Genomic DNA, 13,112 nt, shown 5'->3' with positions numbered 1-13,112 from the left:
TGCTACAAGACGATTTCTACGCCAATTGCATCCTTCGCCCGTGCTTGCGAGGCATGTCACCTAAGAAAAGGTAGATCATACCGCTACACATAGTCCCTCCGCCCATTGCTGACGATTCATTAAAGTTCGTTGCAATGTGGGGGACCAGCGGCCATGTGCGAACTGTGCTACGCATGGCGTTACTTGCAAGTAAGCGAGAGGTCCACACATTTAATCACTTCGGTGAGCAAAATGCGAATAATGTGATGACCATCATCGTTGAGTAGGCCCCGACTGAGGAGCAAGAAAACTGCCTCTTCCAAGCAGGGGCGGAGTGAAGCCCAGAATGGCTCAACGACAGTCAATCGCAATTCCGATGTGGGCGACCAGGGTGGTGCCGGGTTTGACTTCTCCCCAGTTCCTCGAGCTACGACACTGCAGGCGATCTCGGAAGACAACAACGACAGCACCTCCGACCAAGCCATGTGCGCACGGCCACCAGACTTGGGCACCTCAACAGATGCGCCTTTTCTTTTCATACACAATCCAGCCATTCTCGGAAGTGGTGTGGAGCTGCTGGAGAATGTGACTTCACCGTCCATTGACGAGTTTCACAATTCTTCGTTTCTTTCGCGATCCGCAATCCTGGGCGACGAGTTCCCGGAACTCGATCATACACATCCCGACCGACAGACGCACGAGTTCAGGATTTCGGAAAGAGATTTGAAAGTTCTTCAGATCCACGGCGTGTTTGACCTGCCTCGACTCGCAGTGCGGCAGCGCTTGTTGGAAGCGGTCATGGAGTTCTGTTGGACATGGATGCCTGTCCTCGATTTCTATGCGATTCGGTCCGAAAGTGGTTCCGAGACCTCCGCGAAGGCAACGTCCATCTTGCTCCTACAAACCTTGATACTGGTGGGATCGTATATGACCGGAGGTCAATACACAAGCACTTCTCTGCAGTCACACTACCGTCGTGTGAAAGCCATCGTCGACAGTGGTGTGGAGCGCAATCCTTACAAACTCCTTGCCGCAGTGTGTCTGATTCAGTGGTGTGCACCAAGTGCTCCGAAGGACATCTCGATGGATACACCACGATTTTGGAACATGTATGCCATCAGCCTGGCTCAGCAGATGGGGCTGCACCGAAAAGCCCTTCGCCCAGGAAAGGATCAAGGACTGAGAAAGAGGATCTGGTGGACACTGTATGCAAGAGACAGCTTGTCGGCATCCGCACATGGCCGGCCTCGTCTCATCAATCTTGCAGACTGCACTGTCGAGCGGCCTAGTATTTCTGACTTCTCCGACTCGTCCGATCCCGGCGCCCGTATATTCGTCTCGTGGGTGTCAATATGCGAGATTCTTCACGACATCTGTCTCTGGCTCTCTTCGAACCCTGATGCCACATTCGTGGAAAAGCAGGCGCTCGCCAACCGCCTTCGCGAGTACATTCAGAGCTTGCCTCCGGAGTTGGGCATCATCGATCCAGACGGTAGTGCTCGCGCATACGACTTCCAACTTGCGCAGCTGCACGTCACCCTTCTGACCGCCATTACCATCCTTTATCGTCCATCATCGATGTTTGATATCTCTCCGCCGTACTCTTTAGCTCTTTCGATTACGGCATCAACCCTGAACGTCAAACTCTTCGAAGCCATCGAACTTCGCAATCACACTCACTGTCTCAGCTCTGCCTTTACATGGTACATGCTTGTTACCGCCATTCCACAACTCTCCGCCCTCTGCTGCGTTCCCAGACTAGTCCTGCAGGCTGGTCATGCGCTGGACACCATTGAGAACGTGCTGGAGACTTTCAGCGGAGTCCGAACGTCTGCAGTCAATAATCTCGCCAATGTAAGGGCAATACGGAAAGCCGTATCAGTGCCAAGGCCAAATCATCCCACTATGCACAATGGAAAGCGAGGACAACAATGGCCGGAAGTACATACGTCTCCGCAAGCAGAAGCCGCTGACTCGACGTCGTTCATGCTCGTTGATCTGCTCAAGCCCTACGGGACTTCGGCGCTGAAGAACTATGAGTCGAACATGGAGGCGTTGCGCACTCTCGCTTCCAGCTCGACCCCGGAGCAGGATCCTGCAAACCCTCAAAACAACCCTCCACCACAGATCGACCAGGGGCCAGAGATCGGCGACTGGACGACCCCAGATGAGAGTCTTATTCCTGTTTCTGGGGCAAACTTTGATATCTCCAGTTCAGATTTTCAGCTTTTGGTTGGCGATGATTTCCAGGAGAACGGCTGGATGCGCGATTGGGTGGATGATTTACAGCTCTTCGGTCTAGATGTATGAGAAGGCCAACACTGGCCGATGTGGGCAGATCGAATTGGGGCTCATGGACTATTTAAGAATCGGGGCGGAGTAGCAAAGTGATGCTTGATAAGGCTGCGTAGATATAACGCGCGTGCAACTCCATGTCGGGCCAACAGCGAGGCTCCCAACGATCATGATTTGATCGCGGTGATAGGCGTGACACGTCAAGAGGGGGGTTCTGGGTCCCTATCTTGAGTTTCTCGTTGGCAGGGGGGCTTATCTTCGTGGACGCGAATATCCGTGCGCGGTTCAGCGCCTTGCAGGACATGGCCGTCAGTCACCACACGTCCTTTAAATCCAAACAATCGTACTTTATCATACTCTGTCGTTGTTACGATCTGAGAAAGAGACCAGATCAATTGTAGAGCCATCAGCAGACATGTCGACCACTACAACGATAGTTGCTCCCCCCGAGCAGCAGTACGAGTACTACTTTCGCGATGGAACAAACGACAACAAACGAGAGATCTTGACAGGCGACAAGGCGGTGGAAACGTTTGAGGAGATCCCTGTCATTGACGTTGGCAATATTTACAGTGAGAATTTGGAAGAACGCCGGCAGAAAGCGGAAGAGGTTGCAAACGTTTGCAAGACCGTTGGATTTATGTATATCAAAAATCACGGCATCTCGCAAGACTTGATTGATGAGGTGTTTGAGCTTTCGCGCAAATATCATGATCAACCACTTGAGGTGAAGATGAAGGAGGATGTTTACAAGTCGGAGACTCTCAGAGGCTATGAGGTACACTACACCAAGACATCCGAAGGCGAAAAAGGTGAGAATCCTGTCCAAGCTGACGCCCTTCGTAGAGAGTCATGGCTAAGTCCGGCACAACAGTAAAGAAAGGATCATTCCTGTACAGTTATGACCCAGACAACGACCCGCAACCGCCTCAATTGTCACCCGAACAGCGCGAGCTATGCATCGGCATCCACAATCAATGGCCAGAAAATTGGCCAGAGTTCAGAACCAAACTTTTATTATATCAGGCCGAGCTTTTGAAATTGTCTCGCGCTTTGCTCCGGACGTTTGCCCTCGGACTAGGCGCCGAGGAGAACTACTTCGACTCCATCGTTACTGCGCCTTTCATCTCAATCATTCTGCAAAATTATGCGACTCGACCCCCCGGTGCGGAAGATCCGGACAGTCTCGGCGCACACAGTGATTTCGAAAGTATGTCAGGTTTCTGATATCGCGAGAGAAGACGCTAATATCAAGGCAGCCTTCACAATCTTGCTCCAGGACATGTTGGGAGGCCTGGAGATCCTTAATAAGAATGGCGTGTACGTCCCAGCAAAGCCTATCCGTGGAACGTTTGTCGTCAACGTTGGCGACTTCTTGCAGAGAATTTCCAACGACCAATTTGTATCGACTGTGCACCGGGTCCGCAATACATCGGGACTTAGTCGCTACTCGGTTCCGTTCTTCTTCAGCTTCAACGCCGGAGAGGAAGTCTCGGTAAGGACCCCACAACCTCTCCCTTCGAATGGGATCGGTCTAACAGAAAAATCTAGGTCGTCCCAGCCTGTACATCAGCAGACCACCCAGCCAAGTATGGGCCAAGAAACCTTCACGAGGTATGTGACACATTTACACTTCGCAAGAACAGCTTACTAACTTTACTCGAAGTACACCGCGGAGAGGCGCCGAATCAAGAAAGAACAGCACGAGCAAGGCGTTCACCATGCGCTCGGATAGATTCAATGATCGAGGCAGCACAGACGCAACTGAGTCGGCATGACAGTAACGACGGGCATGATCTCAAAGACCTTAGCAGTAAGACTGAGCGCTTTCTTGACGGAAACCATAATGAAGTGGGCCAAACATGTGGCGCTCACCAGCATCCAGTGAAGGATGTGCTTCAATTTGGAATATGGTAGTCTCGAGAGCTCTGAGGTTCGCCGGGCAGGCAGGAATCTGTAGCATTGACTAAGGACAACCCATGTATCCACACACATCGCCTCTTGAGATATGCTTCTTCACATTACACAACATAAAAACATTACACAACATAAAGGCTTTGCTTGTCTTGGATAAGCCATGTACATGTCCTGTCCCATTCGAATGAGAGAGATCTTGTGCGCTCTAAGCTTTTCTGGTCTCTCTTTCAGCAAGCTCCCAATAGGCTCTTGTGCTTCGCACTCTGAACTTCTTCCCCCACACGAGCATGACCACAAACGCAAGGCATGTCACCAGTCCGACAAACGCGGCAGAGATAAAGCAATTTTGATAGCCTAGGTTCTCGATCCACGGTGTGATGCCATATCCTATGGCGAATGCCATGGTGTTTCGGACAATGATTGCCGTTGCCATGGCGTCTCCGGAAATACCATGGTAGCTGTCAACAAGGTAGTTGACGCTGAGCGTAATGCCGGAAGTGCTGGTGAATGCCAAAAAGCACATGGCGACAATCAAACCGAACCAGTGGATATTATGGGCAGCACCAACGCCCCACAGGATCAAAGCACAAGGTACAATGGCGGTGGTCACCACGAATGGATAGAGTCGATGTTCTGCTTCCATGATTCCGTTATTCTTTCGAGCAAGCCTAATTTGCAGCCAGTCGCTGAATCGACCAGTGAAATAAGTCCTATTAAGTCGTCAGAAAGAATGTCACGAGAACCAGGCAGGATCACATACGCCGCGATGACTCCGATGCAGCAGGACAAGTAACTCAAGCCAACCATTGATGCGCTGAAGTTGTATGGCGCACCTCCCAAGATGATCGAGGCAGTTGCATTCAACACATTGAACCAGATCAGATAGCTGCCGTAGGAGAATCCAGCGTAAAAGATGACAGGCCAGCTAAGATATTTGAGGATCCGAACCGATTTGGTAACTGGATTTTCGCCTGGTATTGGCTGCCACAGGGACAACTTCTGCAAAAATGTCTTTTTGTGGTATGGCTCTGTGGGTGCGGCCGGAGTGGTAGTCGCAGTGTTCCCCACCTTCTCGTTCGTCTCTTCGGGCATGATGGATTGGGAAGTCTCGACTATGCCAATGTGAGGTCGGTGGTAGTTGGTCTCTTCCATGAAGAAGAACAGGAACACTGTCACACATGCAGTGAATATGGCTGGAACGTAGAACACCCATTTCCATCCCGCGTAGTCGGCTATGAATCCACAAACAACAGGTGCAAAGTATGCACTTCCTGCAAGGGACAGAGAATACCAACCCATATATGTTCCACGCTCATGGGTGAAGTACTGTACTGAAGTCAGAGATACACGGATGTACAGATTCTCAGACTCGACTTACTACATCAGTAACGGAGACTTCTGGGAGAGCTTCGATAGGAGCGGCAAGAATGCCTGAGACAATGGACTTTCCAATCCACTGCCCGTTACCGCGGCAGTATGGGGCCCAAGCCAGACAAGCTATTGTGCCAACAATGGATATCAAGTAGGTCAATCTCTTTCCGTAACGCAAAGCAAAAGGCTGCCAGAAGAGGAGCCCCCATCCGCACAGGAGGAACACATATCCGCTACCAGCGTTGAGATTGGCTACAGATACACCGGTCTCCTCAGAGAGGGGAACCAAGACAGAGACGATGACTGAGGCGATCAAGCCTACCGAAAACGTGTACCTTATTCATGGTTAGCCGAGACACAACAGAGGATGGAAATCAGGGATTACGCACAAATTGACACAGATGGTCGACAGCAGTTTTCGACGCGGCGCCCAATTCAAAGGATCCTCGGGGTCGTTAGAGGGTGTTGGTACCAGCACAATTTCTCCCGTCCCAGCATGTTTGGTGTGCATGCTATGATCAAGGTCGATGAGGTGGACCGTCCCAGGGACGGAGTCATTGAGGCTGGTGGACATGATTGAGGCTCGTCGAAATGGTGTGATTTCGTTATGTAAGAGTACCCAGGAAAACTCCAGTCCATACAGGTATTTATATTCGGACTGGGCTTGATGGACCCTGTTCGTGGTGACTATCGATAGTATAGATCTGGAGTCCCTAGTTGATAGCATGAGAATCAGTTGTGCTATCTATGGATACCGAGGGAATGAGGCGCTTCGTCCAGGTTGATAGCCAAAGACAGCAGTGACCTATCGATGCGAACCGAATGAGATCATCCCATCTCTACTATGAAGCTCTGATTTCTCTCTTTGGTACAGGCGAATTAGGTCCACATGATCGAGCCAGCAGAGCGGAAAATACCCAAAAATGTCAAGCATATTTTAGCCAAAGGATAGCTTCGGCGCAAAGGCCCGAAGCCCTGTCTGACGGACTATCTTGCAAGATGTACCTAATGACACCCTAGACAGACCTGTCATGTTTGCGCCTTTTGTACACCTCCACCAAGGGAGCTAAGATAGCCAAGTTACCAAGAGTGGCTAAAGACGTGAGAGACTGCTGCTAAAAAGTGGCTATCTGGATAATTTACGACTTCCTACTCAGTCTCGAGCACCCAGTAGCCACCCTACGACCTTAGGGTGCTATAGGTTCTGACCTTGGTGGTTGAATAATGTGCTTTGTTCCTGAAGTCTAGTTCACCAGTTTGTTATCTGGGACTTGATCCGAGCTGATCAGCAGACACGGTATACGTGGTCCCACAGACTGGCATGTGGTCGACTGATGCACATCTCGGGATGCCTGAGCAAAACTGGAGCAGCAATCAACATCCCAACCTCAAATTATAACCGACCTATCCGACGCAACGCATTCGCACAAGGATCGACTTGCCTCTCACGCCGAAGCATCGGATGCTGCGAGGCTAGTCCCATTGATTGGCATCCAGGGCTATCACGGCACGACCCAACAGCTCTCCCTTCGCCATCCGTGAGAAGACGTCCCCCAACTCCTTCGGCTTGTGAAGGGTGAATCTCGGCTTCACCACTCCTCGTGCCGCCATATGTAGAACGTCCAAAGCCTCTTTTCGGTTTCCCACCGACGAGGCTGTTATATTGAGCTGTCCAATGATCAGTTTGCCAGGGTCTGCACTCTGGATAGGGACCTCATCGCCCTCAGTTATGCCGAGACACACAAGTGTACCATTAAACCTCAGGAAGTTGAGGGCTTGGGCATATGCAGCATGTGCGGCCGTGCAAACCATCACCCCAGCGGCACCACCGCCTGTAATCCGCTTGACTTCATCTGCCATGGCCTTGTCGCCCTCGGGTCCGCGAGGATATTTGTTGATGGCGATGAATTGTTCTGCCCCGCACTCTTTGACCAAGGACTCTTTCTCAGCCGAGTCAATGCCCAAGATTCTAAACCCCAGCCCATGGCTGCCAATCTCGCAAGCTAAGTGTCCCAGGCCACCTCCCGCGCCAGAGACTACAAACCACTCACCGGCCCGCGCTGGAGTCTTCAGAAAAGCAGAATACACCGTCAAGCCGCCAAAAAGCAGCGGCGCCGCAACATCTGACGGTAGATCGGCTGGGATCGGAGTAACATAGTTTGCAGGTGCTAGAACGTACTCCTGAAAGGTGCCTGGTACACTGTACCCTGATACAGTCGGACGGAAACATGAGCCCTCCAGGCCGACCATACAAGCTGGACATTCTAGACAGACGGAAGAGAACCATTTGATGCCAACTCTATCACCAAGCTGGACTGTCTTGGTGGCTAGGCCCGGTCCCAGCTTGACAACTTCTCCTACGCCTTCATGGCCTCCAACTTGGGTTTTCGTTTTAAGATCAGAGAGCCATTTCCAGCCGTTCATCATGACGGCGTAGTCGGAATGACACACGCCACTATGCGAGAGCCTGATCAATACTTGCCCGGGGCCTGGTTCGGGCGTGTCGACTTCAACGGCCTTGACGGACAGCGTTCCGGGGTTGTCGTAGATAACTGCATGGTGACGACTGGGAGTCGCCATATTTAGAAATTTGTGCGCAACTGAATGGCTGTCTATTCACACCTGATGACTTTTGATATTGCCCTGGGCGATGTTGATAAGGAGTTATCGACGTCCTGAGACACTAGCCGAGAACGCAGTGTGCGTGATGATCTCAGGAGTCCTCTACCTCACTAGTCTAGTCTTAGGAATGTGTCAAACGACGATATTTCGCCACAGGACAATCTGAAATGTCGATGATCTCTTGCATCTCGATTATGTCTCAGCCTTGCGCTGTAGTCGTTCTGCAGTGTACGCTATAGTCTAGATAGCCAAGGTACGGAGAACGGAAACAGACTTGCGAAAGTGCCGGATTCCGAGATAGCTTAGCAACCGGCAGTGCACCCCACACCTTGCCCTTAGGATGGCAATCTGATCCAGTTTTTTGGGTGATCTCCGTGTCACTCGGAGTCTCGGACACCCAGTTTGATCTAATGTTCAGGGTCACGCCATCACGTGGGACACTGAGACGAATTTGAGGGTCCATGTTGACTCCTGCGGTGCTGTCTCTCGTCGAATGTTCTGCTAGCAAGTAAGGCTTACAATGGGACTTACAATGACGGGCAGGTCGTGGCAGGAGATTCGCGATGCGAAAAGAGCTGAGCAGGCTGCTCGCATACCGTCGGAGTGGAAACTCAAGCAAAGTCCACCTGAAGAAACGAGGGACCTCCGTCCTTATGCCTACGAATCAGGCATTCTATCGGACAAAGAGTTGGAAATTACTGATCTGGACGCCACGTCTCTGATCGAAAGAATCGCCAATGGAAACTACTCGGCCGTTGAGGTGGTGACAGCCTACTGCAAACGTGCAGCAATCGCTCAGCAACTAACTAGTTGCTTGACCGAGATCGCATTCGCCGAGGCCATCGAAAGAGCAAAAACCCTTGATGAGCACTACAAAACGACCGGAAAGGTCGTCGGGCCTCTCCATGGTGTTCCCATGAGTTTCAAAGAATGCTTCAACCTCAAGGGATACGACTCGAGTAATGCTTATATCTCGAAATGCTTCAACCCTGCGCAGTATGACGCATACCTGATTGAAATCTTCAAAGATGCTGGCGCAGTCCCTATTGCAAAGACTAACGTAAGTAGTTCCGACAATGCTCGACCTGAACGAGAGCCTTATTCTGCTTGCATGTGCACTAATGCGGTCTGCTGACCTTTTGCTTTTAGATCCCACAAACGATGCTCGTAGCCGAGAGCGACAACAACGTCTTTGGCAGATCCAAGAACCCAGTAATTGCACACCTCAGCTGTGGTGGCTCAAGTGGTGGCGAAGGGGCTCTGATGGCATATCACGGAAGCGCCATTGGCATTGGCACAGATGTTGGAGGTTCAATCCGGTAGGCCAGCCTCTTGAAACCATCAAGAGCATGCGAAAATCGGATACTAATGTGAGATAGGATACCCGCTGCGTGCAATGGCGTCTACGGCTACAAGCCTTCCGCGGGACTTCTTCCAATGCTGAAGTACGCAAATTCCACGTGGCTCGGGCTCAACACGGGTATTCCTGCCGTGTGTGGTCCTCTTGCTCGCTCACTGCGAGACTTGGAACTCCTTACTAGAGTAGTCCGTAAGGCCCAGCCATGGCTTGAAGATCCAGCAATTATGCCCCACGTGTTTGAAGCGGGGGCAGTGGACAGGAAACCTGTCGTTGGTGTGATCTACTCAGCAGATACTCTGACACCACATCCTCCAATTCGGCGAGCGCTTCGCGAGACAGCCGCAAAACTTGAAGCTGCCGGTGTGCAGGTGAAGGAATTTAAGCCAGCAAGCTATGCAGCAATCAACGAAGTCACCAGGCAATTATTTACCCTAGACGGACTCTCATATGCCAAGCGTGAGTTGGCGCAGTCAGGAGAGCCACTGGTGCCTGCCGTACGGACGATAGGACACTGGGACGTGCCTGCGAAGACCTCTGAGGAGAACTGGGCCTGGAATGCGAAGAAGCAAGCATTGCAGAAAGAAATGCTCAATAGATGGCGTGCAGCTGGAATAGACATTGTGCTTTGTTCGGCTGGAGCGCACACTGCTCCTCGCCCAGGACAATGGGCGGATGATTCCTATACAGTGGCTTGGAATGCAGTGGACTATCCGGCGATTATCATGCCAGTCACCCATGTGGACCCGTCTAAAGACCCGAAAGATATACTGGAAAAGCCGCTATCACAAATGGATGCAGAGTTTTACGAAAGGTACGACCCAGAGCTTATGGCAGGGTCGCCTGTGGCTCTGCAGCTGGTGGGACCTAGACTGGGCGATGAACAGTTGCTCAAAGATGCCGAGCTGGTTGATAGAATACTTAAGCAGTAGTCTACCCCATCATAGTAGCTTCAAACAAGGTCGAGTCTTAAAAGGTTATGATACCTTTCAAATAAATCTCGAAGTACCTGCTTTTGAGTCATGATCTCCCTATTCCGTATGACAGGGTTCATATGGAGCAGCACACTGGCAAAGCATGGCGAACAGGAGAGACAGGGTATATTGAGATTGATATGGGTGTGGATGAATGATATCTCTAATCCGACGTTGCGTAGTATGATGATCTTCCCGCAATGCATTTTATGTAGAAAAGGGTTTGAAATGGCCTCTCCCACTTTTGTGGCAGCGTTAATAGCTTGTCCTCACAAGTTCAGTACCGAGTCGATCAACTCAACATCTTTCAACAACTGCTCATCAGCGAGCCTTGGGCCAGCAATCTGGAGGGCCACAGGAGCACCTGCCATTTTTTGTGCGTCATCTGCACAACATCATCAGCGACCTGGCTACTTGAAACGACAGAAAGGTGAACGAAGACGGTAAATACACTGCAGGCAAAGGCAACTTACACATGGCTTCATTGTCCTTGTCTAGCTCGGATTGAGGAGTGAATGATGTATCTCTGGGATCTTTCTCTGGGTCCACAGTCGTGAAGGGGATGATCAAGGCTGGGTACTATGCGAATTGTTAGTAAGAGATTCAGCACTAAACAACCAAGAAGGGAAAATTGAGAAGGGTGTACTCACGTCTACTGCGTTCCATGCAACAGTATAACTGAAGTTGGTCCACTCGTTGGGCGTGACTGCTGTATGAGGTCCCGCTGGACCTAAGACAACGTCCACATTTGCTTTTTGCCACGCATCCAGCATCTGTTTCTGCCAGGCGATCTTCTTTGAGTTGAACACCCATGCTTCTTCCCACGTTTTGCGCGACTTGTCCCAGAAGCCGGACTTAAGCACAGATTCTACCGGTGGTTCACCGGCCTTTTCCATCTCTCCTTTGGCATATGACAGACCATCAAGAGACAGCAGCTCGTGTGATATGTCTCGCATCTCATTGAAGTCAGGAGGAGTAAATTCCTTAATTTCGAAACCCGCTGCCTTGAGTTTCTCAACGGCTTCGTTGATGGCCCGAATGATAGGAGGGTGTGGTTTGAGTCCGCCACTCTGGAAGAATACTCCAACCACCGGTCGCCGGTCTGAAACGTTGGGCTTGGTTTGTTCTGGCACCAAGGACGGGTCGAATAGCCATGGTTTAGCATCACGAACAACTCGGTGCCAAAGGATGAGATCTCGCATCGAGTGTCCCATAGGACCACAGACTGCTGGAATGCCTGTATTCATGCCTACCCAGTTCGATGCTGCGTAGTATATCATGGGGTACATGCCGAATGATGGCTTGAATCCGTAGACACCGTTGGCTGCGCAAGGACATCTGTTATACCACCGTAATCAGTAATGTTCACAACACGAAAAAGGGATCCAATAGAGAACGTCCGACTTGGCTAGCACTAACCTGATAGAGCCAGCAACATCGGTGCCAATACCCAGTGCGCTACCGTTGAATGCCAACACGGAGCCCTCGCCTCCGCTGCTGCCACCAGGGTTCAGATGCGATACGACCGGGTTTTTGGTTTGTCCGAAGACATTGTTGTGTGCTTCTGCAGCCAGCATGCTTTGGGGGATATTCGTCTTTGCGACGAATATAGCGCCCTCAGCTTTCATGAGCTGGATCAGGTACGAATCGTAGGTTGCTGGATCAAAACACCGCGTGATGTATGCATTGCTCGAATCGAAGCCCTTGAAATGGAAGCATTCCTTTCCCCAGGTCAATACCCTGAGACATCAGGCTGTATGATTGCTTGACTTACCTTGCATGTCATCGGCACACCATGTAAGCGACCGATGGGCTTCCCCGTTCTCTTAAACTCTTCGTCCAACTTCTTGGCATCCTCAATGGCCTCCAAGAATCGGATCTCAGTCAGGCAACTGAGCAACTGTTGGGCTACTGCCGCGCGCTTGCAATAGGCCGTTGTGACCTCGACAGCGCTGTAGCTCCCCTTTGCTATTTCGGCAGCAAGCTCTGTTGCATCATATTTCTCAGTGATTTCCACCTCCTTCTCGGTCAGAATACCACAAGTAGCAGCAATTGGTCGAAGGTCGACTGTTGTCTCTGCTGCTTTGAGAGCCTTGTCTGAGAGCTTCCATTCAGCAGGGATACGGGATGATTGCTCAGCCTTTTTGGCTGCAGCAATCTCCTGCCATGGTCTCTGAGAGGCCATTGATCCCATTGTGCTAGAGATTGTTCGAGTTGTACCTCAGGGCTGGATAAAAACAGTATCGAAAGACGACGAGAAGAGCAGCCTCAAGGTTCGATATTACTACCTGCCTTTTATTGGCGGCGAGGAACAATACCCTCTTGTATGGTTTATAGTACAGGGCCCCAGCCTCGAAGATTTCTAGTCAAAGAAATTGGAGCCTACCGGATCCAACAATACAGCGGACATAATCGCATCCTGTCGCTCGTGCGGGAATATCCAGATGTCTGTTTGGTGATAGGAGGTGCGACGATAAGATAGCTTTCCATCGTTTACGGCATAGTCTTGTAGCACGTGAGGCATAGAGTCTTGTCGGCAACTCGGAAACCACAGGCCGAAATCTTATCAAGACACTTTACTTGATGACTTGATGTTA

At 50.9% G+C, this 13,112-nt stretch overlaps 6 protein-coding genes across 6 annotated transcripts; 3 read left to right on the top strand and 3 right to left on the bottom strand.

Annotated features, from left to right (window-relative positions):
• Positions 1-153: 153 nt before the first annotated feature.
• EDD37DRAFT_678726 (uncharacterized protein) lies at positions 154-2,573 on the top strand (the record flags this gene model as incomplete). The annotated part of the gene is made up of 2 exons (XM_062819660.1): positions 154-222; positions 307-2,573. The coding sequence occupies 2 exons, from the start codon at positions 154-156 to the stop codon at positions 2,287-2,289; spliced, it is 2,052 nt and encodes a 683-aa protein (XP_062671512.1). The 3' UTR covers positions 2,290-2,573.
• A 47-nt stretch (positions 2,574-2,620) lies between these two features.
• On the top strand, positions 2,621-4,264 carry EDD37DRAFT_625178 (uncharacterized protein). Its single transcript, XM_062816218.1, has 5 exons — positions 2,621-3,052; positions 3,121-3,484; positions 3,534-3,769; positions 3,826-3,888; positions 3,941-4,264. The coding sequence occupies exons 1-5, from the start codon at positions 2,690-2,692 to the stop codon at positions 4,007-4,009; spliced, it is 1,095 nt and encodes a 364-aa protein (XP_062671511.1). The 5' UTR covers positions 2,621-2,689; the 3' UTR covers positions 4,010-4,264.
• Positions 3,939-6,136, bottom strand: EDD37DRAFT_678724 (putative MFS transporter; the record flags this gene model as incomplete). Its single annotated transcript, XM_062819659.1, has 4 exons — positions 3,939-4,901; positions 4,952-5,517; positions 5,570-5,897; positions 5,952-6,136. The coding sequence occupies 4 exons, from the start codon at positions 6,134-6,136 to the stop codon at positions 4,397-4,399; spliced, it is 1,584 nt and encodes a 527-aa protein (XP_062671510.1). The 3' UTR covers positions 3,939-4,396.
• A 513-nt stretch (positions 6,137-6,649) lies between these two features.
• EDD37DRAFT_664000 (chaperonin 10-like protein) lies at positions 6,650-8,142 on the bottom strand (the record flags this gene model as incomplete). The annotated part of the gene is made up of 1 exon (XM_062819205.1): positions 6,650-8,142. One exon carries the CDS (start codon positions 8,140-8,142, stop codon positions 7,036-7,038), a length of 1,107 nt encoding a protein of 368 aa, XP_062671509.1. The 3' UTR covers positions 6,650-7,035.
• Positions 8,143-8,582: 440 nt separating this feature from the next.
• On the top strand, positions 8,583-10,627 carry EDD37DRAFT_588639 (amidase). The gene is made up of 3 exons (XM_062814483.1): positions 8,583-9,244; positions 9,334-9,503; positions 9,564-10,627. The coding sequence occupies exons 1-3, from the start codon at positions 8,705-8,707 to the stop codon at positions 10,471-10,473; spliced, it is 1,620 nt and encodes a 539-aa protein (XP_062671508.1). The 5' UTR covers positions 8,583-8,704; the 3' UTR covers positions 10,474-10,627.
• Positions 10,628-12,981, bottom strand: EDD37DRAFT_625175 (amidase). The gene is made up of 5 exons (XM_062816217.1): positions 12,290-12,981; positions 11,935-12,236; positions 11,166-11,853; positions 10,989-11,094; positions 10,628-10,900 (listed from the first exon to the last, which is right to left on the bottom strand). Exons 1-5 carry the CDS (start codon positions 12,707-12,709, stop codon positions 10,785-10,787), a joined length of 1,632 nt encoding a protein of 543 aa, XP_062671507.1. The 5' UTR covers positions 12,710-12,981; the 3' UTR covers positions 10,628-10,784.
• Between the last annotated feature and the right edge of the window lie 131 nt (positions 12,982-13,112).

The sequence above is a fragment of the Exophiala viscosa genome (genome assembly GCF_022695815.1).
Source record: "Exophiala viscosa unplaced genomic scaffold EDD37scaffold_3, whole genome shotgun sequence".
In the NCBI taxonomy this organism is placed as follows: Eukaryota; Fungi; Ascomycota; class Eurotiomycetes; order Chaetothyriales; family Herpotrichiellaceae; genus Exophiala; species Exophiala viscosa.
Note: the sequence above shows the minus strand (reverse complement) of the source record. Positions and strands in the feature narration are given on the sequence as shown.